At 35.8% G+C, this 26,949-nt stretch overlaps 1 protein-coding gene across 6 annotated transcripts in view; it reads right to left on the minus strand.

Moving 5' to 3' along the window:
* LOC115066076 (sodium- and chloride-dependent GABA transporter 1) overlaps window positions 1-26,949 on the minus strand; it is a 373,293-nt gene that overhangs the window by 311,148 nt on the left and 35,196 nt on the right. For 4 of the 6 annotated variants that reach the window (XM_049459653.1, XM_049459648.1, XM_049459650.1 and 1 more), the window contains one exon: window positions 26,455-26,817. The exons of the other annotated variants lie outside the window; for them this stretch is intronic. In XM_049459653.1, the coding sequence (XP_049315610.1) occupies window positions 26,455-26,685 (231 nt within the window). In that variant the 5' untranslated portion in view covers window positions 26,686-26,817. The remainder of the gene's footprint in view (window positions 1-26,454; window positions 26,818-26,949) is intronic. 6 annotated transcript variants of the gene reach the window in all.

Here is a 26,949-nt window from a genome sequence, read left to right on the forward strand (position 1 = left end):
AAACGTTTGTGGTGCGCGTTGTTGTGATTATTTAAAAGAAGAAAGAACAATGTCAACTGAGATCAACATCATCTGATGATGAGATTAACATTCCAAAAAAGAAGAGGAGAGGCGTACTTAATTTTCACCTTTATAAAAAGAAAATACAAAAAACACAGCGTCTATTGGGTCAATCGTACACAAGCACAGGGAGGTTAGTAGAGGCAAAAAGCAATAAAAGACGTGATTGTAAATGCAAAAAAAGTGCACTCATCAGTTCAGTAATATAGATAGACAAGCAATAATGAATACAGTTTATAATGTACGAACCAAAAATGAGCAAGACACGTATCGTATGAGCCTTATTGAACGCTCAAATATAGCCCTTCGCCGCCAATCGGACAATGAGAATAAAAAAAACCGTGAGAGTAGCTTTCATTACTTTGCCATGAAAAATACTGAAAAGATAAAACTATGTCGTGAAGCGTTCTCCATATTATACGCTGTGAAAAATAAACATATATTCCGATTGACTCGTCTTATCACCAAAGGTAAACTTCCAGAAGATCAGCGTGCTAAACATCGTAATCGAGGAAATAGCTTACCAAATGAAGCGAATGTTGCGATCGATCAACACATACGATCATTTCCCCTAAAACTATCGCATTACAGCAACAGAGAGCTTTATTATTTAGAGGCTAGCCTTAATGTCAAAATAATATTTGAACTTTTTTCCAAGGACTACCCCCAATATAAAGATGTTGTGAATATGATTACTATAGGAGTTTAAACAAAATTTCGACTATAGATTCGGGCGGCCACAAGTCGACGTTTGCTCTGTCTGTGAAGAGCTAGAATCCAAAGTAAAAAGTACTTCACTTAATGATAATGCAAAGAGAGTAGCTGTGGCTGAGAAAATGGTACATGTGAAACGAGCGAATAAGTTTTATAATAAACAAAAAGAAATATTGACTTTATGCAATGAGAGAGACGATGTAGGCGCTATAGTTTTTGATTATATGCAGAACCTACCTTTGCCAAAGATTCCTGTTCAAGAAATGTTTTACTTAAGAAAACTATGGCTGTACGTGTTTTGCGTTCACGATTTTAAACCAAACGAGCATATTTCTATATTTATCATGAGGGAGAAGCTAAACGAAGTCCGGATGAAGTTTGTAGTCTATTATGGATGATGATACAGAAAATGGATCTTAAAATCAAAGAACTACACGTTTTTAGCGATGCTTGCGGGGGTCAAAATAGGAACAACACACTCATAAGGTTTTTTTTTACCCTCGTATCAATCAATCGTTTTGATAAAATATATCAATACTTTCCTTTTTGCAATGTGATCGTAATTTTGGAACAGCCAAGATACTTATTAGAAGAAAAGATAGAATATATGTACGTCCCAGCTCAGTACAACAACTTGATTTCAGCAGCTAAAAGTAAGGCATTTTTGGGTGAAGCCATTAATAAAGAGAACAAATTGAATTTTAAAATAACATGGCAGCCGTTCTACAAGAAAACCTGCAAGTCAATAGATGAAAGTATATCTCTTAAAATATCAAAATATAAACATTTTGAGTACAATAAATAGTGGTAATAAAGATTACTTAACCTGTTCCAAATTCATTGACGGATTTGTAAAGACATCTTTTTTGCTCCGAAAATCAAGAACTACTCCTAAAATACCCGACGAAAAAGCATACCATATATTCCTGAAGAGTATAAGACGTTTTATGATTTGATTTTGACTTGGCCCACAGCCACATTGGATGGTGCTGATATAGATGAGGATTAATACAATATCTTTTCTATGTTATTAATATAATAAATGCCAATATTCTTTAATATTTGTGTCTTTATTTTCATAAATTGGAAAAAGGGAATAATTCCAAGAATTTCAAACTACCCTAACTTTTGTTTTTCTTTACATAAAATATTTTTTTTACAACCTATTATCGGCAACAATGTTTACTACATTTCATTTTAAGATATCATGGGTATTTGATCTCGTTGAGAGTAAATCAGTTTTTTCTAATTATCTCAGTTCGAACTTTTTGTAATTATTCCCTTCTTCCAATTGGTGGTTCAATTGAAAATTCACCTTTCAATTAGATCACAGTAGTATATATGAAAAAATTATAAGAAGCTTCCCATAATTTTTAATAATTGTGCAAATATTTTTATTTTCATTATTTTTATTCAACTTTTATTAAAAAATATTTTGTACTCCTCATTTCTATGTGTTATAATTGTATGTTTTTGAGTTTTATTTTTAATATTCAAACGCTGAAATCATTATTCTAAGTCGAATGCCACCGAAAAAAATCAACAACGCGCGAAGCAGAGAGGCACGAACCAAGCTTATTGAAAGAGCATTAAACTGCCAGATAATTTATACACTGTTCTTGAGGAAAAAAAATGAATTGATTCAGAGTATTTTTCCGAATATACAGAGTATTTACTTGAATAATAACTGGCTCAGTGAGCGGGCTATTTTGGATTTTGGCAGCAAAATATGTTGATGTTGAAGAAATTAACTTCTAAATACAACAGTTGTTACAAGGCGATTTGATGTCTTTTAAATCGATCGATACTGTTCTTAATGAAAATAAAAGTGAAAGTTTTGAACTTTTAAATTCACTAGATATACACGGATTTCTTTCACATAATCTTCGATTAAAGAATGTTCACCTATTTTTCTCCTGCGTAATTTCAGTCCACCTCGATTATGCAATGGTGCGAGTTTTTCTCATGGGCAACTTGCATGTTCACATGTAGGAAAACCGTCGAATCTATTTGTGTTAGCTAAATACGGATTAACCAAAAATATTCTGCACCAATTAGTGCTCAATTAAATTGAGATTAAAAGTATTCATAATTCAAAATATTTAATATTTTACTTAAAGATTTAAAACTATTTGTTAGAAATTTAAATAAAAATATTTTTAAATTAATTCTTTTGTATTAACTCTTGCCAAATTCAATAGTATGAAAATTTTGTTCAATCGTATTAAAAGTAGTTCCCTTTCAAATTCCAATCCTGTGGATTTTTATACCAGTTTTAACGTTTCCGTCTTCGTTCATACATAATAATTTCATTAGGGATATTGTTAATCTGGTAGTTCGTTAGTTGATATTTCGTTAAAACACTTAACTGTGAAAATACTTTTTGCTGTACATCAGTAGTGGGTGTAAATTTGGTTTCAAAACAGCTGATTCAATTATATTAAATACTTGTTTTTGAAAGATTGATCAGAAACTAATTTTTAGTAGGCAGAAGATGCATTTTTTTGCAATGAATTAAGTTAACTTTTGAGGCAACAACGCAAACAAAACAGCTGAGTGATGTTACCAAGTAACGAAAAAACTATCATGCTTGCCAGTCTGGTACTTCGTTACTCGGCAAAACGATAATCTGTTAATTTTACAAAATCAAAACCCACGTAAAAAACTACCGAGTAACGACTAACGAATTAACACAGCTGGTCTGAATACCCCTATTGTATTAAGGGGTAACTGTTCTCCATGAAGACTTTACTACAATGTAATATAACAAAAAATTTAGCCACAGCAACGCGTGACCGGGTGGGCTAGTCGATTGTAAATATAAGTATTTGTCTATTACAATAAATATGTAACTTAAGGTGTTTGTACATTTTACTTCCTTCTAAGTATGAATAAAAAGACATATACATATTTCAGTTGAAATAATTCGGACAATGTTTTATTTGTAAATATGTATGTATGTGTTTAATACATGTGCGGATAAAAAGATATTTGTTGAAATAATACTCTATAAAGCTCAAGCTGTTCCTGAGTTGTTCTTTCACATTTTGAAATATAGATTTGCTTTTCTTAGTTGTCTATTTCTTTATTTTTTCTTGCTTGTGTTTTGTAAAATAGCTGGTTCACAGCAAAGTGCTTTTCACCTCATGTGGTGCTCTTGTGAGGTTTGACCAAGAATAACCTCACAGCAAGCCTAACATAATAACAGCCTTATTCTGATGCCTTCAGAAAAATCATCAATTTCACTATTGTGAGGTATTTGTTATTGTGAGGTTTTCCGTATGCTGATTTGATTTCAAAAACACAAATGCTCACAATTTCCTCACAAATTTGTGATGTCTGAAAGCAAAGCTCACAATGGGAAATCGGTTGTATTTGTATTGTTAATTTCAATATTTTTAAAGAATCTATTATAAATATGAGTATTTGTCTATTACAATAGATATGTTACATAACACATTATCTCGTTTGTTTTTGTAAAACCGCTGATTCACAACAGAGAGCTTTTCTCCTCATATGGTGAGTTTTTTGTGATTTTTTTGTGAGGTTTGAATACGATTGGCCTCACAAAATAAACCTTACAACACACCTCACAAAATTTTCCTTACAAACAAGTTGTGAGGTTTTCTCAGAATATGGCTGTAAACCTCAGAAACCAGTTGTGAGGCTTTCTCAGAATAGGGCTGTTAGGTGATACATACTTATGTATATAAGTTAACGCAACATACGCCGAAATTGGCTTACATAGCTTTTACAAATAAAAGCTTACGTAAGCATGCGACTTGGACAGCGGTCGCTATCCCACGGCTAAACGACACCACACGCGCATCCGGAGTAACTGACGATACAGCACCGTCACTTGAGAACGTCAGTGCTGCTTTTCAGCAACAACAACGACTCCAATGCACCTGTACGTGACTTGCTAGCTTAGTTTAACCATAAGAAGATTTTTGTATTTCAGTCTAAGTTTGGTGTTTGAAACGATAACAAATAAATAAATAACTGGCGCCCAACGTGCTAGTCGCGAATAAGTTAAGCGAGTAAAGGCCCTCAAGAAGTGCCTCGCGCCGCGACTGACAGCAGAACCAAGGGATAACTTCGGTAGAAGAAAGCCCGCACCCAACGAAGAGTGCGCAACGTTGGACCCTAAGTAGCCCCGGCAAAAAGGAAAAATCCAATGCGTCGTTGGACTTTAACGTAAGAACGTAAATTAAGAATTTAAGTGAATAGATTTAAGAGTTTAATTCAATAAAAATAAATGAAACAGTAAATTTTTTAGTGAAATTTAATTGAAAGAAACTTATAATAAACTAAGCAATTATTACACAGAAGTGCATTGTTAGCGTAGATCTAGGAAAAAATACAAAACAGAATTTTTCCATTTTAAACTATAACAAAAAGCTTGTACAGCTTATAATAAAATAAAATAAAGAACCTGGATCAGTTCAAGTTCTTATAACACTAAAAACAACTCTGCGATTCACCACCAAAAGGGACCCTCCAGAGATTGATAAATCTAATAAAAACAAAACGTAGTTACAAATTGGTAACATAAGAATAAAACATAATTTCAATTTTAATTTTTATGTAAATTTTTTGATCATTCTCAATCCTTCATCAAATTTTTCGAGTTAAAAAACTTCAAAATGAGCAATCCCGAATCCATTATCAGACCCCCCATTCTTAATACCAATGTACCACCACCATCCACTAACCCCCAGGTAACCCCAGAATTAGCCAATATAATTCGCAATATAGTATACCAGGTGATTTCGGCAGAAGCACCATCATTGATTGAGAATATTATCCACCCAACAAGCACAATAGTAACGGATCAAACAATAGACCCCAGACACGCAGGAAACTTGACAGGACTCGATAGGATACCAGACGTTGTAAGGTGCTTAAGAGACTTTTCTGGTGATCCAAGAGAATTCGCTTCTTGGAAAAAAAGTGTTGAGAGAATCCTGAAAATATACAATAGCGAAAAAGGTACTCCACGTTATTTCGGCATTTTAAATGTCATACGAAATAAAATAACGGGGAATGCCGACGTCGCTTTGGAGTCCTACAACACTCCTCTAGACTGGGAGGCCATTTCGAAATGCCTCAACACACACTACGCCGACAAACGCGACATCAGCTCTTTAGAATACCAAATGTCATCTTTATATCAAGGCAATAAAACAATAAACGAATTTTACCAAGATGTGTTCTCACATCTTTCCTTAATTTTAAACAAAATTGCTTGCCTCGAAATAGGACCAGAGTCCGTAAACATACTGACGAAAACCTACCGCGATAAAGCATTAGATACATTTGTTAGGGGATTAAATGGCGAACTTCCAAAATTACTCGGAATTAAAGAGCCGACCGATCTACCCCAAGCACTCCAGTTGTGTATGAGATTGGAGAACCAAAACTTCAGAACTCAGCACGCCTTCGGGAACCAACCCACATCCCGGAAATCACACCCACCACCACTTCCACCAAGGAAGCAACAGCACTTAACGCAAGCCTTTTACCCAAGCCTTGCCCACATACCACATCCAATGCCTCTCATGCAACAAACAGCATATACAACTTTACAGCCCCAATATCAACAGTATCCTCAATACCACCGATACCTAACCTACCCGCAAAATCAACCACCAAGACCCAATCAATACCAAAACCCACCAGCTAGACCCAATCAATACCAAAATCCGCCACCTAGACCCAATTACCAACAGAACCTACCACCAAGACCAATTCAACCCAAACCCCCAATTCCAATGGAAATAGATGATTCGCAAAGGACAAAACAAGTAAATTACATGAACAGACCGAACAATAACGGCTTCGCCGGAAAGCGACCGAACACGATTTCAAACCAAGTACACCAACCATACAAACAGCACAGAATTAACCATATTGAACCCGTTGACAATACTATTAATGATCCAGAACAGCAGAACGAAGAGCAAGACGGACAACCATGGGAAGATTACTATAATCAGTACACTTCACACGACAATACCCCGGCAGAAGATTCTAGCGAATTCTCCGACATTCATTTTTTAGGTTAACAAATTCAACGTTACCCTACTTTCAATGTAAAGATGGTAACGGATAAATCCTGAAATTCTTAATAGACACAGGTTCTAACAAGAACTATATTCAACCCCAACTTGCCAAAATCCCCATTTCAAACAACAAAAATTTCTATGCCAGCTCAGTAGGAGGGAACATCGAAATCACGCATCACACTTTTCTTAACCTTTTTGGACTTAACGACGAAAATCTAAAATTTTTCATTCTACCTACCCTTAAATCCTTTCATGGAATTCTAGGTAATGACAGCCTTAAGCAGTTAGAAGCAATAATTTTCACTTCAAAAAATTATATGCTATTAAAAAATAACATAAAAGTCGTAATCAAACAGCAAACAGCAAAATCAATTAATAATATCGAAATTAGAACGGAACATCTCACACTTGGACAGACAGAAAAACTTCGAAATTTATGTAATAGATACCCGCAACTTTTTTCCGACCCAGACGAAAAATTAACGTACACTACCGTTGTAAGAGCCGAAATTAAGACGACCACTCAAGATCCAGTATATTCCAGATATTACCCTTATCCCATGTCCCTTAAGGATGAAGTCGAAAAACAATTGACAAAATTACTCGAGGATGGTATAATAAGGCCTTCTCGATCCCCCTATAACTCCCCAATCTGGATAGTACCGAAAAAAGTTGATGCATCTGGCACAAAGAAGTACAGAATGGTAATTGACTACCGCAAACTTAATACAGTTACGATAGCCGATCGCTATCCTATCCCAGATACAAATGAGGTACTCTCTCAACTCGGACAAAACAAATTCTTTACAGTTCTTGACCTGAAAAGTGGCTTCCATCAGATTCCATTAGTTGAATCGGATATTGCGAAGACAGCTTTCTCAGTCAACAATGGTAAATATGAATTTACCAGACTTCCCTTCGGCCTAAAAAACGCACCCTCAATTTTTCAAAGAGCATTAGACGATATACTCAGAGAATATATCGGCAAAATATGCTTCGTTTACATAGATGACATAATCATTTTCGGCAAAGACGAAGACTCCCATCTAAAAAATGTTGAAACAATTTTCCGAACTCTACAAAAAGCTAACATGAAAATCCAGATTGACAAATGCGAATTCTTAAAGACGGAAGTTGAGTTTTTAGGATTTGTCATTTCTCAAAACGGAATAAAAACAAATCCAACAAAAGTAAAAGCAATTTTAGACTTCCCATCCCCACAAACTTTAAAAGAACTCCGATCTTTTCTAGGACTATCTGGTTATTACCGCCGTTTTATTAAAGATTATGCCAAACTTGCCAAACCACTAACCGTACTTTTGAGAGGGGAAGAGGGACGTATGTCCAAAAATCTTTCATCCAAAATTAAAATTACTCTTGATAATAAAGCAATAGAAGCATTTAGTAAATTAAAAAAATCACTAGTATCTTCTGACGTCATGTTACAATACCCAGACTTCGAAAAAGAATTTCATTTGACAACCGACGCATCAAACCACGCAATAGGAGCAGTCCTAGAGCAGGACGGCAAACCCATAACGTTCATTTCCAGAACATTGACAAAGACTGAAGAAAACTACGCGACTAACGAAAAAGAACTTCTAGCCATAATATGGGCTTTAAAAACTTTTAGGAATTACCTTTATGGATCAACCATAGTAAAAATTTTCACGGATCATCAACCGTTAACATATTCACTCAGTAACAAAAATACCAACAATAAGCTGAAAAGATGGAAATCGATATTAGAAGAGTATAATTATGAGATTAAATACAAACCTGGCAGTAACAATATTGTGGCAGACGCACTTTCTAGACCACCACAGCAAATAAATTCCATGTCAGCAACACAACACAGTGACGAAAGTTCAGCTCAAACCTTAATTCCATATACTGACGCCCCAATCAATGCCTTTAAAAATCAAATCTTTATTTCAACAGGTGAACCATCTTCATACCAATTTAAAATACCCTTTCCTACCTATCACAGGCATATCATAATTGAAAGAGATTTTACGGAAGAAAGTCTTGCTACCATATTAAAAAGATATCTCAATCCTTCAGTAACAAATTGCATAAAAACTGAAGACAGCATCTTAGGCAAAATCCAAACAATTTATCAAATTCATTTTAGTAGATACAGGGTACGTTACACTCGAAAATTTACAAAAGACATTATAGATGAATCCGCACAAGAAACGGAAATAATCAACGAACACAATAGAGCTCATCGCAACCCCACAGAAAATAAAGCACAACTTTTAGAAAGATGCTATTTCCCACAAATGAACGCCAAAATAAAACGAATTACAAAACAGTGTAAAATCTGCTCAGAAAATAAATACGAAAGACACCCCGTAAAACCCATCCTGAAAGCTACTCCGATTCCTAATTACCCAGGCCAACTTGTCCACATAGACCTTTATTACACTAATAGTAAGATAGTACTCACAGCAATAGATAAGTTCTCAAAATATGCTCAAGCAAAAGTCGTACCTTCTAGAGCATCCGAAGATATAAAAACACCCTTAAGAGAAATCTTGACATCATTTGGAATTCCTGAGAAAATCGTGATTGACAACGAAAAATCATTAAGCTCAGCTTCTATAACCTTCATGTTGGAAAACCAATATGGAATAGAAATCTTCAAAACCCCACCGTACAAAAGTTCAATAAACGGACAGATAGAGCGATTCCATTCAACACTCACCGAAGTACTGAGATGTACTAAGGCAGAGAAAATCCATACCGACTTTGAAGATCTTCTTAATAGGTCTTTGTATAAATATAATTATTCCATTCATTCCACCACAAAAAGAAAGCCTGTAGAAGTATTTTTTGGAAGAACAGTCGGACCTAATCCTTTCGAATTAGACAGACAAGAAAATATTAAAAATCTCAAAAACAAACAAGAAAAAGACCTAGAATTTCATAATAAGAATAGAACTGATTTCAAAACATACAATAACGAAGACACTATTTACGTTCAAATAAATAAAAGACTAGGCAATAAATTAACGCCCCGTTATAAAAAAGAAATAGTTCAAGAAGACAAAGGCAACACGATTGTAACAAAATCAGGTCGCACCGTTCACAAAAGTTTCATAAAAAAATAATAATAATACACTCAATTTTTCAGGATCTTGCTTGCTTTGTGCAATGCAGAAGTTAAAATTTTGGACTATACGAACAGCCACTTAGTAACGATAGAAATAGGAACCGCAAAGGTCCAGACCGGAACATTCAGATTGATACACACCATTAACCTCGACCTATATGACTCCGTGCTCAACGAAATACATTCCTCAATAGAACATTACGTAACAAGGAAAGGCCGTAGCTATTCATTCTTATCCCAAGAAGAAAAATCCATCCGATCCCTATTATCCCAGCTCAAACCCAAAAGAACCAAGCGAGCAATAGATTCTCTTGGCACAGCCTGGAAATGGTTGGCCGGATCCCCAGACCATGAAGATTTGAGAATATTAAACAATAAAATAAATAACCTGTTAGTTAATAATAACCAACAAGTAATAATTAATAAGTCTATTCTAGAAAGAATAAACAATCTGACGTATATTTCTAATGTAATATTAAATGAAATTAAGTCAAATGACATTGTCAAATTAGAAGTAGAAAAAAGTATTGAGAGAAAATTAAATTTAATTAAAGAAGAGCTAACAAATATAGATTATTCTATCCAGTGGGCGAAAGCTGGAATTGTAAACTCGTTTATGTTATCAAATGAAGAATTAGTTGTAATCAAGGAAACATTAGAAAAACAAAATACGCCTTACATAAATGTAATCGAAGCTATTGAATTTAGCGATGTCAAAATTGCATCAAATTTATCATCTATCATTTACATTATAAAATTTCCCTTGACAAGTCAAGAGCTTTGTAAATCAATAATAACAAAACCTGTAAACCTAGGAAATAAGGCTATTAAACTCGAATACGAAAATTTAATTGTTTGTAATAAAGACATATTTGGTGTCAAAAATAGCTGTAATAATGTTAACGATTTAATAATTTGTAAGCAAGATAATTTAGAAAAAGTCACGAAAAGCAGCTGCGTACCAAATCTACTAAAGGGCTACGCATCCAACTGTACTTTAGTCAATAACCACCACATACCAACAATAGAAGAGGTAATACAAGGAACTTTCCTGATAAAATACGATAACGCAAGTTTAACTATTGAAAACAAGAATTATACAAATAGAAATCAAGTTCTTGCACAACCCCTACCAGCTATCATCAAATCAGTAGACGTTACAGCACATCTCGAGGAAGTCCTCTCTCTGCAATATTTGAAGGACCTTAACGTAGCAAATATCCAACAAATCAATGCCATCAACACTAAATACAAAATCAGCCTATTCACTGGATCCACAGCAATAATCCTATTACTTTTTGCCCTGTTTGTAATGATAGCAAGAAAGATCCTCCTCAAACGAAAAACAAAGTTTCGTATTCAGGTCAATAATAATGTTACACCAACGAAAGGATCAACCCCTACACTTGACGATATTTCAAGGACATCCAACGAGGACGCTGCATGTTCTAAAGGGGGAGGAGTTAACGCAACATACGCCGAAATTGGCTTACATAGCTTTTACAAATAAAAGCTTACGTAAGCATGCGACTTGGACAGCGGTCGCTATCCCACGGCTAAACGACACCACACGCGCATCCGGAGTAACTGACGATACAGCACCGTCACTTGAGAACGTCAGTGCTGCTTTTCAGCAACAACAACGACTCCAATGCACCTGTACGTGACTTGCTAGCTTAGTTTAACCATAAGAAGATTTTTGTATTTCAGTCTAAGTTTGGTGTTTGAAACGATGACAAATAAATAAATAACTTATACAACCCTTAAGTGAACAAAACTATTATATGTACTCTGTAGTAAGTTGTTGTAAGAGTATAAAAATATCGGCATTGCAAAGTGTTGAAAAAAGCTCAATTATAATTTGAGATGATCTCGTATAAGCTCACAAATATTTTCCTTGCAATGCGCACACAACAAAGCAAGTCATAAAACCATTAAAGAGAATAGTACTCCAAGAAAAAATTAATGCCTTTTGCATCCGTAAGCTTCAAATCTTATTAAAAGATTAAGAAGAATATTTTGAAGATTGCGGAATAATCGTAATAGTCTGTATAGATAGTATTAGAAAAAAATCGTAATACTGTGTTTGAATTTATTAGCAAAAACGAGAATAGGGAATTAATCTGTAAATTTAAATTAATTTTGCCAACCTATGTTAAACAAGTAAAAAAAAACTGCCACTTTAGTTTTCATAAAATTGCTATTCCCATTTTCTCAGGAGAATACGCTTGGTAGCAAACTTTTAAAGACTTCTTTGAGCAACATGTAGTGGTTTCTCAAAATGTTTCGGACACTTTTAAATGTCCCTTCAACCTCAACGAATTTTTATATCTCCTAGAACTTTCTTAATGAAAAATTTACAAATAAAAAGTCACTAGCAAATATATACTATGTCAGATTATTTTTAGATGCGTCGGTGATGACTGAAGCTGCTTTCAGAGTACCAAAAATTTAAGTAGACAAGATGATTGTGAGTACAAAAGTGTTGCAATGTCGTTGTTTGTCTGCAGACGATTTTTCACCAAGTTTTTTGTGTTATACAATTTAAGTCTTAACATTAATTTCACTTAAAACCCCAAATGCCGACTTTATTTCATTATATTCGTTTCTGAATCATGAAGGGAACGTATTAGAAGATGCATAAGTTTCCAAAACATCATCAAAATGCGTAATGATATGAAAAACTTTTCACAAAACATTTAATTGCTTTAAATTTAAAGCTCTTTCTACCCAAGAGATATGAGATCCAGTACTGAAAAACCAATTATGCACCCAATGTTTTAAAACAGGGAATAATATAAAACATTGTAAAAACTAAAATTGAGGGACATTCATGGAAACCATCATATATGGCTTCATAATAAAGCAACAACATAACATAGCAAAAGATAAAAAATTAGATAACCAGTTAAATAACTTTTGGTTATTAGTATCACTTGAAAATAGATGTGTCAATAAAAATAACGAAGAAAAACAGATTGTAAAGCAATTAATGTGAAAATTTAAAAACTTCAACACATGGTAAATTCAATTGATAATCCGTTCAAAAAGGAAAATATGAACTAAAAAAATGCCCCTTTACAAGCAGAAAGACGATTATGTTTTAGAGAGAAAATTGTTAAACTGTCTCTGAATGAATGAATCCGTAAAAGATGCATTTCAAAAAATTTGGCTATACGGTGGAAATAAAAACTGTTAATAATTTTTAGGTTGCAATATCATTTATGAAATCTTCTTCATTTTATTGACTTTAACAACAGCGCGACAGTCGTTTCTTCTTTTCGCAACGTGGTGCCAATTGGATATTCCAAACGAAGCCTGGTCCTTTTCCACCTGGTCTTTCCAACGGAGTGGAAGCTTTTCTCTTCCTCTGCTTCCCATGATGAGTACTGGGTCGAATGCTTTCAGAGCTGGAGTGTTTTTGCCCATTCGGACGACATGTCCTAACCAACGTAGCCGCTGTTTTCTAAAACTATGTCAATTGAGAAGAGTTATTCTGTGTTGGATTTCGAGGCTGACATTGTTGTTGCTGTTAATACTGGTACAATATGGTATTATCTACGACTTCGAAGTTATTACTGTCAACAATAACATGGGAACTCAGTCGCGAGTGAATTAAGATAGATAGATAGATATTTATTTATTTCATGCACAATAAATATACAGGAAACAAGAGAAAAAAAAACAGCACTAGCTCGAGGCCATCAGCTGGTTTTACAAAAGAAATACTAATTTACATTTCGTTTATGGATTACAAATATTATACAGTTAAGGTTAACTAAATTAAATGAGATAGGTTGCATGAGGCTATAAAACTAGATACATATCTTGCTTATGTTAAGTGCTGCAGTGTCGGAAAGAAGTTGTGATGGAACAGTCGAGCCAAAAATCCGTTGCCTTTGAATAGAAAAACGAGGGCAGATGTCCAAGATATGCTTCACAGATGTGCTCATTGCCCCGCAAACGTTGCATAATGATACTCCATGACTAAGAAGATGTCCGTGAGTGATCTGCGTGTGGCCCAAACGAAGTCTTGTGAAAACGAGAATGTCTGACTGTTTAGCATCGGAAGGAAAAGTAGGCCTAATTTTTGTTGGATTAATATCTGCATAATGGTGAACATATTCTTTCCACTAAGGATTTATTGTTAATATACTGCCGTACATGTCTCGATAAATCGGCCTTTTCAAGTGTGTCAAAACAGATAGCTGGGTTATTATGAAGACTCTTCGCAACAGAGTCAGCTAGTTCATTGCCTTGGATGCCACAATGGCCAGGAATCCACATCAATTTAATTTTGTTTTTGTGTTTAATTAGCAAATCCCTGGTGTGGGTTACTAGAACGCTGTCCTTTTTGAATTTCCAGAGGACATCAATGGCAGACCGACTGTCAGTACAAATGCAGAAATTGCCCTTGGTTTTCGATGCAATTAAGGCGGCTTGATGGATAGCAAAGATTTCACTGGTGTAGATGGAGCAATGATTAGGCAGGATACCTTTTCTTAAAACATCAAGGTTTTCAGAGACTACTGCAAATGAGGTTGAAAATTTGGTTTTCAAACCATCGGTAAAAATAAAGTTGAATGCTTTTTGACTTAGCTCAGCTTTATATTCCAGAAAATTTTGCGCGTAAAGTTGTGGACAGGTGTTTTGCTTCTGAAATGTTTGTAAACGGGTTTCAATTGATAAGTCTGACAGCAGCCAAGGCGGGTAGTTTGGGTACACTTTCCGAGTTGGTTTAACCGATACATTTAATTTCTTGGCAGTGATCAGTACACGGTATATCGCTGAGAGCCGCTTTGGAAGATACTTTCGGTTGGAAGCTTTAAGTATTTCGTCAAAGAGGTGGCTGTTATTGCAGCATAAAATTTTGTATATAAGGCTTGCAGTCATGTATTCGATTCTCTCATTTATGCTAGGGAGTCCAGATTCAGTTAGCATGGTGTCGACGGGGGTGGTGGTGAAGGCCCGTAAGCTTTTCCGCACCGCTGCGTAATATGGAGCACAGAGAAGATTTAAGTTGCTTTTGGCACAGGTTCCATAGATTGGCAGCGCGTAGTCAATTACAGATAAAAATAATGCTTTAACAATATTACAAAGTGTAGTAGTATGAACAAATGATTTTTTAGACGAAAAAAATTTTATAATATTGAGGCGTTTGATAAGTTTATTTCTAATATAATTACAGTGAAACCTAAAAGTGTATTTACAATCAAATAAAACGCCTAATATTTTCAAACTGCTGACATTGCTTACATACACATTGTTATGACATAGTTTTATATTTGGGCAGCATTTTTTCCGACAGATATGCAAGGTATTGCACTTCTCACATGATATAATCGCTCCTGACTGAGCCGACCAGACAGTAATGTCATTAAGGACTTTACAAAAAATCGCCTGAACCGTTTCAAGGCTGTCCTCTTTAGTATATATTAAAACGTCATCAGCATAAATCCCGTAACTTACTTTGTACTTATCTATAATTTGACTTATTTCGTCAAATGCAATAATAAATAAAACTACCGAAAGAGGAGAACCTTGAGGAATCCCATTTTGCAAATCATATACCTCGGATGAAACGCCATTTACTCTGACTATAAATTTTCTATTCGTTAGAAAGTTTTTGACAAAGTTATACATTCTGCCACCCACTTTCCACTTTCTTAGTTGCCTTAAAACTACGTGTGCTCCAATGCGGTCAAAAGCCTTTTGGAAGTCAAGGGAAAGAGCTGTGATGTGTTTTTTACTGGATAAAGCATTCGAACAGAAATGATCGAAAGTTAATAGGGAATCGATGGTACTATGACCGCTTTTAAACCCAACTTGAGTGGAGCTTAACAATTTGTTTCTAGAAGCAAACCACATCAACCTGTGGGCAATTATTTTCTCCAGAACTTTACTATTACATACAAGTAGGGATATGGGCCGAAAACTTGATATATTATCCGCTGGTTTGTTTGGCTTGTGGATGGGAGATACAAAAGCGCACTTCCAGCTTTGAGGAAAAATACCAGATGAAAAAATGCTGTTATATAGGTTTATCAGTCTCATTTTAAATGAATCGGGGAGATTTTTGATCATTACGTAAGTAATGCGGTCGTGTCCTGGAGAGGAGCCCTTAACCCTGTTAACGAAATTGTTAAATTCCTCCTTCGTGATTGGATTATCAATTTATTTTGCAGATAGAAGGAGATTAGGAGGGGGAAAATATATTTCGCTTAACAGGCGAGTTTTGTCAGCTACAAAAGTGTGAGAAAAATTTGTATCGTTTGAATAACCAGACCAGTCCTTAGCAAACAAATTTGCAGCTTCCTTAGCAGATGGTGAGGGGTTATTGCCTGCCACAAGGTGGGGAAAATTGGAAATACTATAAGACCCCGATAATTTTTTAAGGTTTTTCCATATTTCTTTGGGTGAAGTTGTAGGATTAATAGAGCTAGTAATATTGCTAAAGGCTTATTTTTTGCCTTTTTTGCCGCTAACTTGAATTTGGCGTTTGCTGCTTTATAAGACAGAAGGTTTTGGTTAGATCGTACACGTTTGTAGATATACCAGGCAGATTGCTTTATGGCTCGCAATTCAGCGATTTCCTTATTCCACCAAAGGACACATTTTTTCGAGAAATATGGCCTGCTTTGGGGTATAGATGAAGAAGCTGCAGTAAGGATAACCTTTTTAACTTGAGCGGCTTCCTTGTTGATGTTGTTGCTGGCGGGATAAAGGTTATTAATTTTCTCACATAAGTTATGGTACTTTTTCAGTTAAGAATTTGGGAGCATGCTTGATCATATTTGCTTTGTTACAATTTAAGTAAAAAATTATTGGATAATGATCACTGCCACAGAGATCATCCAAGACTTTCCAAGAAAAGAGTGGGTAAATATTCGTTGATGATAATGAAACATCTACATGAGTAAATGTTGTGTGTGTAGAGAAGTGCGTAGGTGTTTTATTATTTAGGACAGATAAGTCAAGTGAACAAATGAGTTCCTCAAAGCTTTTGCCTCTACGGTTTTGGATAGGGGAGCCCCAAAGCGGGCTCCACGCGTTAAAATCCTCACAAAAGATGAGTGGTTTAGGTAGAGAAATCAAAATACTTTTCAGCTCGTGGAAATCAATAGCACTGCTTGGCGGAAAATAAACTGAGATCACTGTGAAAGTTAACATAGCTTTGATTTGGAGGGCAATTATATTTAAGTTAGTTTCGATCTGAATACGTTTGTGGCAAATGTTTTTTTTAATCAGCAAACCAACGCCGTGAATATTAGTTTGATTCGTATTGTGGAAATATGCTACGTATGGAGAAGGTGCTAAAAATATATTCCCGTATCCAATATTGGTCTCTTGCAGAGCAATAAGATCTGGTTTAAATTCAATAATGAGTAACTGAAGCTCATGATAATTATTAAATAAACCATTTATATTCCATTGTAAAAAAGTTAACATATTTAATGGCTGGAATTAGAAGCTGAAAGTAATTATTATATTGATATATACGGAAAACTAAAGAGCATTAACTGTCCGAATCATCAGACATTTTCTGTAATTGTGTAAGAGAAAGAACTCTGTTAATTGATGCAGGTGGAGAGAAAGCAATTGCCGAAAAACTGTCATCAGTGGTAAAGTTGTTATTCATAGTATGAGTAGTTGAGTATTTTTGTGCTTTATTGAGTGACGCTGCACTATTTAAGTTTACGGTGGTATCTCCGAGAGAAGTACTAGCATGGTTATAGCATTCATCATCTGAGCTATTATTTGAGTGGAGAGTGGTTTGCTTATTAGAGAGCATTCGCTTTGATTGTTGGTTAGCTGATTTCTGTTTAGTTGGGCTGAGATCAGAGTGGAGAGTTTTTTGGTAGTTAGCTGTGATTTGAGTAGAATTTTGAAGAGAGTTATTTTGATTATTGGGATGTTGATTAGTAAGACTATTGCTTGAGAAAGTTTGTGTTTGGTCGCTGGAGACTTTTGGATTTGAAGGTAATTTATGAATGATAGTTGATGAATTGGTGCTAGAATTCTCCTTGTTCTCATTAATTACCGTTTGTGAGGAACCGGTACTTGGTGCAGTAGTAAAGGGTGATTTTTTAAGAGCTTGATAACTTTTTTTTAAAAAAAAACGCATAAAATTTGCAAAATCTCATCGGTTCTTTATTTGAAACGTTAGATTGGTTCATGACATTTACTTTTTGAAGATAATTTCATTTAAATGTTGACCGCGGCTGCGTCTTAGGTGGTCCATTCGGAAAGTCCAATTTTGGGCAACTTTTTCGAGCATTTCGGCCGGAATAGCCCGAATTTCTTCGGAAATGTTGTCTTCCAAAGCTGGAATAGTTGCTGGCTTATTTCTGTAGACTTTAGACTTGACGTAGCCCCACAAAAAATAGTCTAAAGGCGTTAAATCGCATGATCTTGGTGGCCAACTTACGGGTCCATTTCTTGAGATGAATTGTTGTCCGAAGTTTTCCCTCAAAATGGCCATAGAATCGCGAGCTGTGTGGCATGTAGCGCCATCTTGTTGAAACCACATGTCAACCAAGTTCAGTTCTTCCATTTTTGGCAACAAAAAGTTTGTTAGCATCGAACGATAGCGATCGCCATTCACCGTAACGTTGCGTCCAACAGCATCTTTGAAAAAATACGGTCCAATGATTCCACCAGCGTACAAACCACACCAAACAGTGCATTTTTCGGGATGCATGGGCAGTTCTTGAACGGCTTCTGGTTGCTCTTCACCCCAAATGCGGCAATTTTGCTTATTTACGTAGCCATTCAACCAGAAATGAGCCTCATCGCTGAACAAAATTTGTCGATAAAAAAGCGGATTTTCTGCCAACTTTTCTAGGGCCCATTCACTGAAAATTCGACGTTGTGGCAGATCGTTCGGCTTCAGTTCTTGCACGAGCTGTATTTTATACGGTTTTACACCAAGATCTTTGCGTAAAATCTTCCATGTGGTCGAATAACACAAACCCAATTGCTGCGAACGGCGACGAATCGACATTTCACGGTCTTCAGCCACACTCTCAGAAACAGACGCAATATTCTCTTCTGTACGCACTGTACGCATTCGTGTGGTTGGTTTAATGTCCAATAAAGTAAACTGAGTGCGAAACTTGGTCACAATCGCATTAATTGTTTGCTCACTTGGTCGATTATGTAGACCATAAATCGGACGTAAAGCGCGAAACACATTTCGAACCGAACACTGATTTTGGTAATAAAATTCAATGATTTGCAAGCGTTGCTCGTTAGTAAGTCTATTCATGATGAAATGTCAAAGCATACTGAGCATCTTTCTCTTTGACACCATGTCTGAAATCCCACGTGATCTGTCAAATACTAATGCATGAAAATCCTAACCTCAAAAAAATCACCCGTTATTAGCACGTGCGTTTGCTGGAGACGAAAGCACAGTGGCGTAGGAGATTATGGGGTTAGCTGGGGGTAAAGTGACTTGCTTTAAATATATATTTTTGGCTTCCTTCATCGAGCATTTATTTCTGGTTTTTATAGTTAAAATTTCTTTAGCTTGCTTAAACCTTTTACACTCGCTTGAGGATGACGGATGTGGCTCAGAACAATTGGCACACTTAACTCGAGTGCAGTCGTTTGGGTGATGGGGAGGAAAGGAGCATGTTACACATGTCGGACTATTTTTGCACCAGTTTGCGGTGTGCCCTAGCAATTGGCACGATCTGCACCTCATAGGGTTGGGAATGTACTCCCTAACCTTTACGGAGTGCCACGAAATATCTATTTTGCTGGGGAGTTTGTATGAGTCGAAGGACAGGAGAACAACCCCACTGGGAGTTGCCTTACCGTCAACTACTTTGTTGAATTTATGTATTGAAGTAACGCCTTGGCTGCTTAATTCTTTTACAATTTCCTCATCACTTATTTTATTGAGGTAAGGAGCATATATTGTTCCCTTTGTTGTGTTCAGCGAGGCATGAAATGAAAATTTGACAGAGCATACACCATGTAGTTGCGTAGTGGCCAGAAATTTTTGGGCAATTTTTATATCTTTTACTAGAAGCAGAAGGTTTCCGTCTCTACGCTCAGATATGGAAATAACATCTTTGCTTATAATTTGTATGGCTTTGTGCACCGCAAAACATGAGAAGTCTGAAATTTTTTTATTAACATCATCACATGCTAGAATAAGAAATTTTGGGTCTGCCACAAGGACGTTTGGTAGTTCGGGGAAAATATTAATAGGCGAACCATTAGAAAGTTTTTTCTTTTTGCGTGGGTAATCGTTTGCAAGTAGTGCAAAACGATTCAACCTACTAGCACTTGCCCCTAGGGGCATTTCACAATTTGAACAAACTCACCAAGCCTGAATAAAAAATATTCAGTGAATGATAAATATGAAGCAAAGCTTTACACTAATCAACGAATAGAGGCAAAAGAGAATAACGGAACTGAGACCGCACTGAAATCACTATAATAGCGAACTTAACACGACCAAACACTTTGAGTGCTAGACGCTGACTGAGTGAATTAAGAATAATCTTTAGTTATTCTACAAAAATATATTTTCCTTCGATTCCTCGAAGGTTCCTTTATTTAAATATTTAATATTTTTATACACAAAATATTATAACTGATTATGTCTAAATCTCTATTCAAACTGAGGACAAGAGTTGTATGCGCGTCACTCTTTTATAGCAAAGCAGTTAACTCGTGTCGGCTTCCGATTGGCTAATTCCGGTGTCGTGGCGTCTTGGATAATGTCATGCTTGTTGTTGTTGGTCACGTGGTGGCTGTACATTCTTGTATGATGATGCCCCTCCATGTGTCTGTGTGTTGATCACGTTGTATATGTGTGATATGGTATTGGCTTGTTGTTTTCAGTCACGTGGCGGCTGTACATTCCTGTCTGATGATGTCCCTCCATGTGTTTGTGTGCTGATCACGTTTCACATGCCTGATGTGGTATTGGCTTGTTGTTGTTGGTCATATATGTATGGCTAGGTGTTAACTAGTGCGACGACTATTTGTTTGATGACAGGAGATATTTCGTCTTGACCTTGAAAGAAGAAATAACGGCGTGGTTGTTGCGGCCAATGATATCAATATTATCGGCGTACTCCAGCAGCTGTACACTCTTATAGATGATGCTATAGACCTGCTCGATTAAGTTCTGCAGCTCAAATTATTTTCTCCACGAGTAGATTGAAGAAGTCGTACGAAAGAGAGACCTTGTCTGAAATCTTGTTTGGCATCGAACGGCCCGCAGAGGTCATCTCGATCCTAATGGTGGTGTGTGTCGATCCTCTTTTAACGAGTTTTTTTAAGATTTGGCAGGTCTAAAGCCACACTGAAAAGTTCTAATCAAATGATAAGGTCCAGTCGGATAATCGGTAGTTGGCACAGATTGTGGATTCCTCCTTTTTGTGGATTGGGTAGAGCACATTTAAACGCCAATCGTCGGGAATGCTTATCCTTATCAATTCTTCGCCACCGTATTCGAATAGCTCGGCCGGCAATCCATCGATTTGAACTTCTCATGATCGGGAAAAGGAACGTCTGCTCCATCGTCACATATTGAGGAATCGGGTTCGCCTTCTCCTGGTGTTACGCTTTCCCTGCCATTCAGCAGGCTGGAGAAGTGTTCTCTCCATAATTTTAGTATGCTTGTAGAAGGGTTCTACAGGGAAGGGTTCCGGTAGTGTAACCTTCTGTTGGTCGCTGCATATTTTCGTGGAATTTTTGAGCCAGGTTATAAAGCTCTTCATAATCACGCATTTCGTTCTTTCACGTTGTTTTGTCTGCAAATGCGTCTCGCTTCCCTTTTCAACTCTCGATATCTATTCTATTCCGCACGTTTTGTGGTTCATTGTAATGTTGCGAGGTATGCAGTCTGTTTCCTCGTCATAGCAGCTGTTCTTTTGCTTTTTACGAAAACCAATGGTTTCGTTTGGTGCTGTATGTAAGGAGTTTGCAATGCCGTCACACAGTTCCCTTATACCGAGTTGCTGATGAGTGCTCTCGGAGAGCAGGAGTGCAAGTTGGGTAGAAAGTTCGGCTGTCTGTTGTGATTACAGCTTCTCGACTTCGAACCTTCCTTGTGTTTGTGGACGTGCGGTTTTTGCTGCACAGAAGCGAGTGCGTATTTTGGTTGCAACAAGATAGTAGTCCGAGTCCGAGTTTTATTATGGAGGCTGAATTTACCGACTGTTGTGCCAAAGATACCATCTTTTTCCACCCTGGCATTTAAGTCGCCAAACATGATTTGAACAACGTTGCGCTCCAAGCGTTCATAGAAAGCTTCTTTGATCATATTGTCAGCGATATGTTGAAGAACTTCGCTTTGATACGGATGGTGCTAGATGCTCATCTACCGAGGTGAATGACAGGATTCGGCGGTAGAGTCTCTCTTCCATTAGGAATCCCTTACCAAAATTGCGCTCATTTATATGGCCACTGTAGTAAATGCTCCAGGAATTTCTCGGCTCCATCCTTACCTCGCTTCTATAAATTACTGCATCCTTTACGAAATCACTCCGTATTAAAGCTTTTTGGCACAGCTACTAAATTAAGAGTAGTTCTCGATTCATGTAAAACCTTCAATAATCTTGTTCTTTTTCATTAGAGGGCTTGGTAAGCCCTTTTGTTTTCATTTATGAAGATGAAATGGTTTCGATTATTAATTCGATGATTAGTGAATCAAAGCAAACACGATTGTTAGCAAATGTTACAGATGCTTTAAGGAAAACCCTCACCCCCTACACAAGTTAATGGGAAATTTATCAGAAGTTAGACTAATACAACTAGCTCACTTTATAATAAAAGAATGGAATTCCTCGCTTGGATACATTACAAAATACATGGCAAAAGGGCTAATAAAGATAATGTTTTATCTATGTTTTTCTACAAAGGCAATGCACTTCTCGCTACTCCCTTCTACACTTCAGAAGTCATATCAGATACAACTTCAGCCACATTTATACGTTAAAAATAGGTCGATAAATATGCCAAGATCTTCACAGTTTTTGGCTATAAGAAGTGGATGCTAAATTAGTTAAAAACATTTTTTCGCGTAGTTGAAGGAATAATGACTTTGAAATATCTAGATCATAACAAAAATTGAAGCTATTCTTATTTCGAACCCAATTGCTTCATTATGAAATAACGTAAATGACCGCTAGATGTTTACACTAGTCCATTTTTTGATAAGGCAGCCATTATCCACTATCGTTGACATATATTATAACCAAAGTTACCATAGGTTAACGGACCATTGAAAATCGGTCGAAAAGAATTCGAAACAATTCGAATGAATATTTAACTCAAGCCAAAAAAAAGATAAATGGCCAAACTGCCCTTTGAAAACATTTACACTGGTACATTATCTTAAATAAGAAAATAATACCCCATCACAGCGCAGAGGAGGGCGCAATGGAAACTTAACGTCAGAGATGGCAATAATAGAATGGTTGATTTATGGACAAGCCATGGCATACCGAAAAGAGCTTTTCCAAATACTTGTACGCTTTCTACCGAACTCTATTGGTTGGAAAGGTGAGAAAACTTTAATGCAGTCGACTCGTAACATACAAATGTTCACATCGATCTACTTCAATACATTTTTCAGAGGTAGACATAAACATCTTTAAAGAGCATAATATTTACACCAGCAGCTGCACTATAAACACCTAAATATTGAAGAGCTCAAAATATCATCGCGTTCACAGGAAAAGATGATCAACAGAGGACGAAATAATTCTGTTACTACAACACGTTTCCGCAAAAAAAGGGAAGGCCGAAAGGAATGGGAACTGCTTACTTGGCTTCTTGCGAAACCAATCTTTAGTGCAAGACGTTACCTTAGATGCACTAAAACGCCAAAGTTAATCTTATTGGAATACTTTTAAGTTATTGGACGAGTTTATTTCTGGAATCAATCAGAACACGAGTTATTCATTGAAGCAGCCACTAAGCTCAGCACAATAATGGAGGCCTTTGAAAAGCTTCAAATAGGCATTGTACGTGTCTTGTGGAATGCTAGAGGGAACTTCATATAAAGAGTGTGGCCTATTAACAAGTTGGAACGCCAAATACAATTAATATTAGACGATTGCGATCAAGGTTTGTGCTTCCAGATACTGCTCCTTCCGAACATCGCCATACAACTATCACAACAGCACAAAAATATGCGACAGGGGTTAATCATTTTTTAGTCTTAGTATTTGAAGAGCATTACACTTATGCGGATCGGATAATGCCATTGTTGAAAATTGCTAAGTTTTGTTTGGAAACAAATCTTGTATAAAACGTCTATACAATATTGATATACCATATATAATACTGATATGTATGGTATAAAGCCAACATAAGGTTTAAAATACTTATGTTAGGTGCGAGGCTACAAGTAATATTACCCGATTTCACCCAATATGTTGTATTATTTCCCTGAGTTTCAATAATTTCTATTTTGGCATGACGATGTATCATGAAATTAGATAGCTCACAGATTGACCAATCTATATAGTATAAAGTTACGCAACTATTTGAAAATTCTTTCAAATGGGCTATCTTACGTTGGATTTGAATTATCTATATTTCGACATTGGAAACGTCAAATAACATTCGGAAAGTGACAGATATTCAGTAAAAAGTATAAAGCTATTCACTAGAAGAAAACTGGGAAATATTGAAAACTTTTTTCCAAAGTGGTGAGTCTTCAACCCATTCAATTTTACCGAAAAATCATCTTTTCGGAAGAAGCTCATTTCCACCTCGATGGTTACGTTAACAAGCAGAATTGTCGCATTTGGGGCACGAATCACTGTATGGTGCGGATTTTGGTCTGGTGGAATCATCGGCCCATTTTTCTTCGAAAATGAAGAAGGAACCGCCGTAACCATCAATGGTGAGCGATATCGCGCAATGTTAACCGAATTTTTCTTCAAGCAAATTGAAGAGGAATACTTGGACAACATTTGGTTCCAGCAGGACGGCGCTACGTGCCATACAGCAAACGCTACACTCAATCTTTTACGTCCACTTTTTAAATTTAAAATTTTATATGGTCCACCCTATATTATCTAAATGGAGACTAGAGGGCGTATTGAGCCGATTTTTTCCATTTTAGGCACAAGATACTGAGAAATAGAGTCTCTCTGAATTTTATTATGTAAGCTATTAGTGTCCAATATAATTATGCGGTATAAAACCAACCGAAGGCTCGAAAATGTTTATACTGGATATATGTAAGTGTACTAGGGGAAGTACTGACTCGATTTTATCAATTTTTGGCGTGAAGACAAAAAAGATGCTCTTTGAGTTTCATCAAGATATTTCACATATTGTCCCATATTATTATTATTGAGAAATACGTTCTTCAAATATTAGAGATTGACTTTTCAGTAGTTCCTGAGGAATTTAATTTTGTCACGCCTTTCCGTGCGTGCGAAATTTAATGCACTTGGTCTAACTAAGTATTTAGTGAAATGAAGCGCATTTATTACTTTTCAACATAAACTGCATATGAGGAGCTGACGTGGATTTCACTTCGCTTGAGGAGATATGCTCGTAGTTTTTGGTTTTTATAGCTTTGGAGGTTTTTAAGATACATACATTATACCTAGTGGCAGAGTTACGCTACTTTTCAGTCCAGTATTTTTTGAATATATCTCGTAAATGACAAGAGCTATAAAAAAATGTACATGACAAACTTATAGGAAATTTTGTTTGCTACAAAAAAGACCACTTACATCACTACCATTAATACTTCTCGAGATATTCGACTTTTTAAGTAAGGCTTTTTAAAATTTTTATAGATGGTATGTATTAAAAAAACCTATGAAAATTGCATACAGTCTTACTTAAAAAGCTGAATAATTCGAGAAGTATTAATGATAGCGATTTTGACCTTCGACCTTTTTTTATAGCAAATCAAATTTCCTACAAATTTGTTATGTACATTTTTTCTATAGCTCCTGTCATTTACGAGATATATACAAAAAAATGCGAAATTTTTGGAAAAATGGGGTTTAGAGCCCCGTACTACCTCGCCGGTTTGTAGAGTGAAAAATTCTGAGAAATATGCGTCTAAAATCAAAGCGATGCCATAAAATACCTCTGATCTGTAGGAATTTAAAGATAAAAACTCACGATTGTAGTGTGCTTTCTATTGAAAATTTTTATATGGCCTTGGTCCAGTTCTTAATATTAATATTAAGAGCTAAAATTTTCAGGGAATTTTTTTTAGGGTATTTTCAAGGAAATTTCGTGACGGGGCTGAAGAAAACTAATAGTTCAATAAAAAAAACACCCTAATATTATATATATTTATTTAAAAAATTAAGCTTTTAAGGCTCATTTTGACAAGCAAATTTCACAAAGGACCTTTAAATAACGAGAAGCCCACTGAATGTAATAATTAAAGATGATGATTTAACAAAAAAGTGTGTGGTTATGTTACTCACTGGAGTGCAGTGTTTAGTATATACAAGTAATATTCTTATAATAACATTAAAATACCTGTTCAGTTTCGTTCTTCAATTTTGTCAGTAACGAAGAGGATGAAATTGTGGTAGATGTAGGTAAAGTTAAGCTTTCATTTGTATTACTGATCGTAGACATTTCTATAGTTTCTATGCGTTTCCTATGAGATGGTATGTGTACTGTTTCCGAACCACCATGTCCTATTCCCGAACCATTATAAGCACCGTCGTCTTTAACATCTAAATCAGTATTGTTCGCCATAAGCATGAAGTTTTCAACAATTATCTTTTTACAGCCGGAAATTCTTTGCACTTCTTCAAATTGCTTTAAAAACAACCTGATACCATTATAGTATACGATAAAACCAATTTATATTGTTTACGATGCAATAAATGTTACCTGTAACAAATTTAAATATTTATTTTTAACAATGTATTAATCTTATTATTGTACGATTAAAATTTTCACCATGTTAGAAAAGAATAATATCAAATTACAAGGGTTCAGCAATTATAAATGTTATTTACAAAT

This window comes from Bactrocera dorsalis, chromosome 6, assembly GCF_023373825.1.
Source record: "Bactrocera dorsalis isolate Fly_Bdor chromosome 6, ASM2337382v1, whole genome shotgun sequence".
Lineage (NCBI taxonomy): Eukaryota > Metazoa > Arthropoda > Insecta > Diptera > Tephritidae > Bactrocera > Bactrocera dorsalis.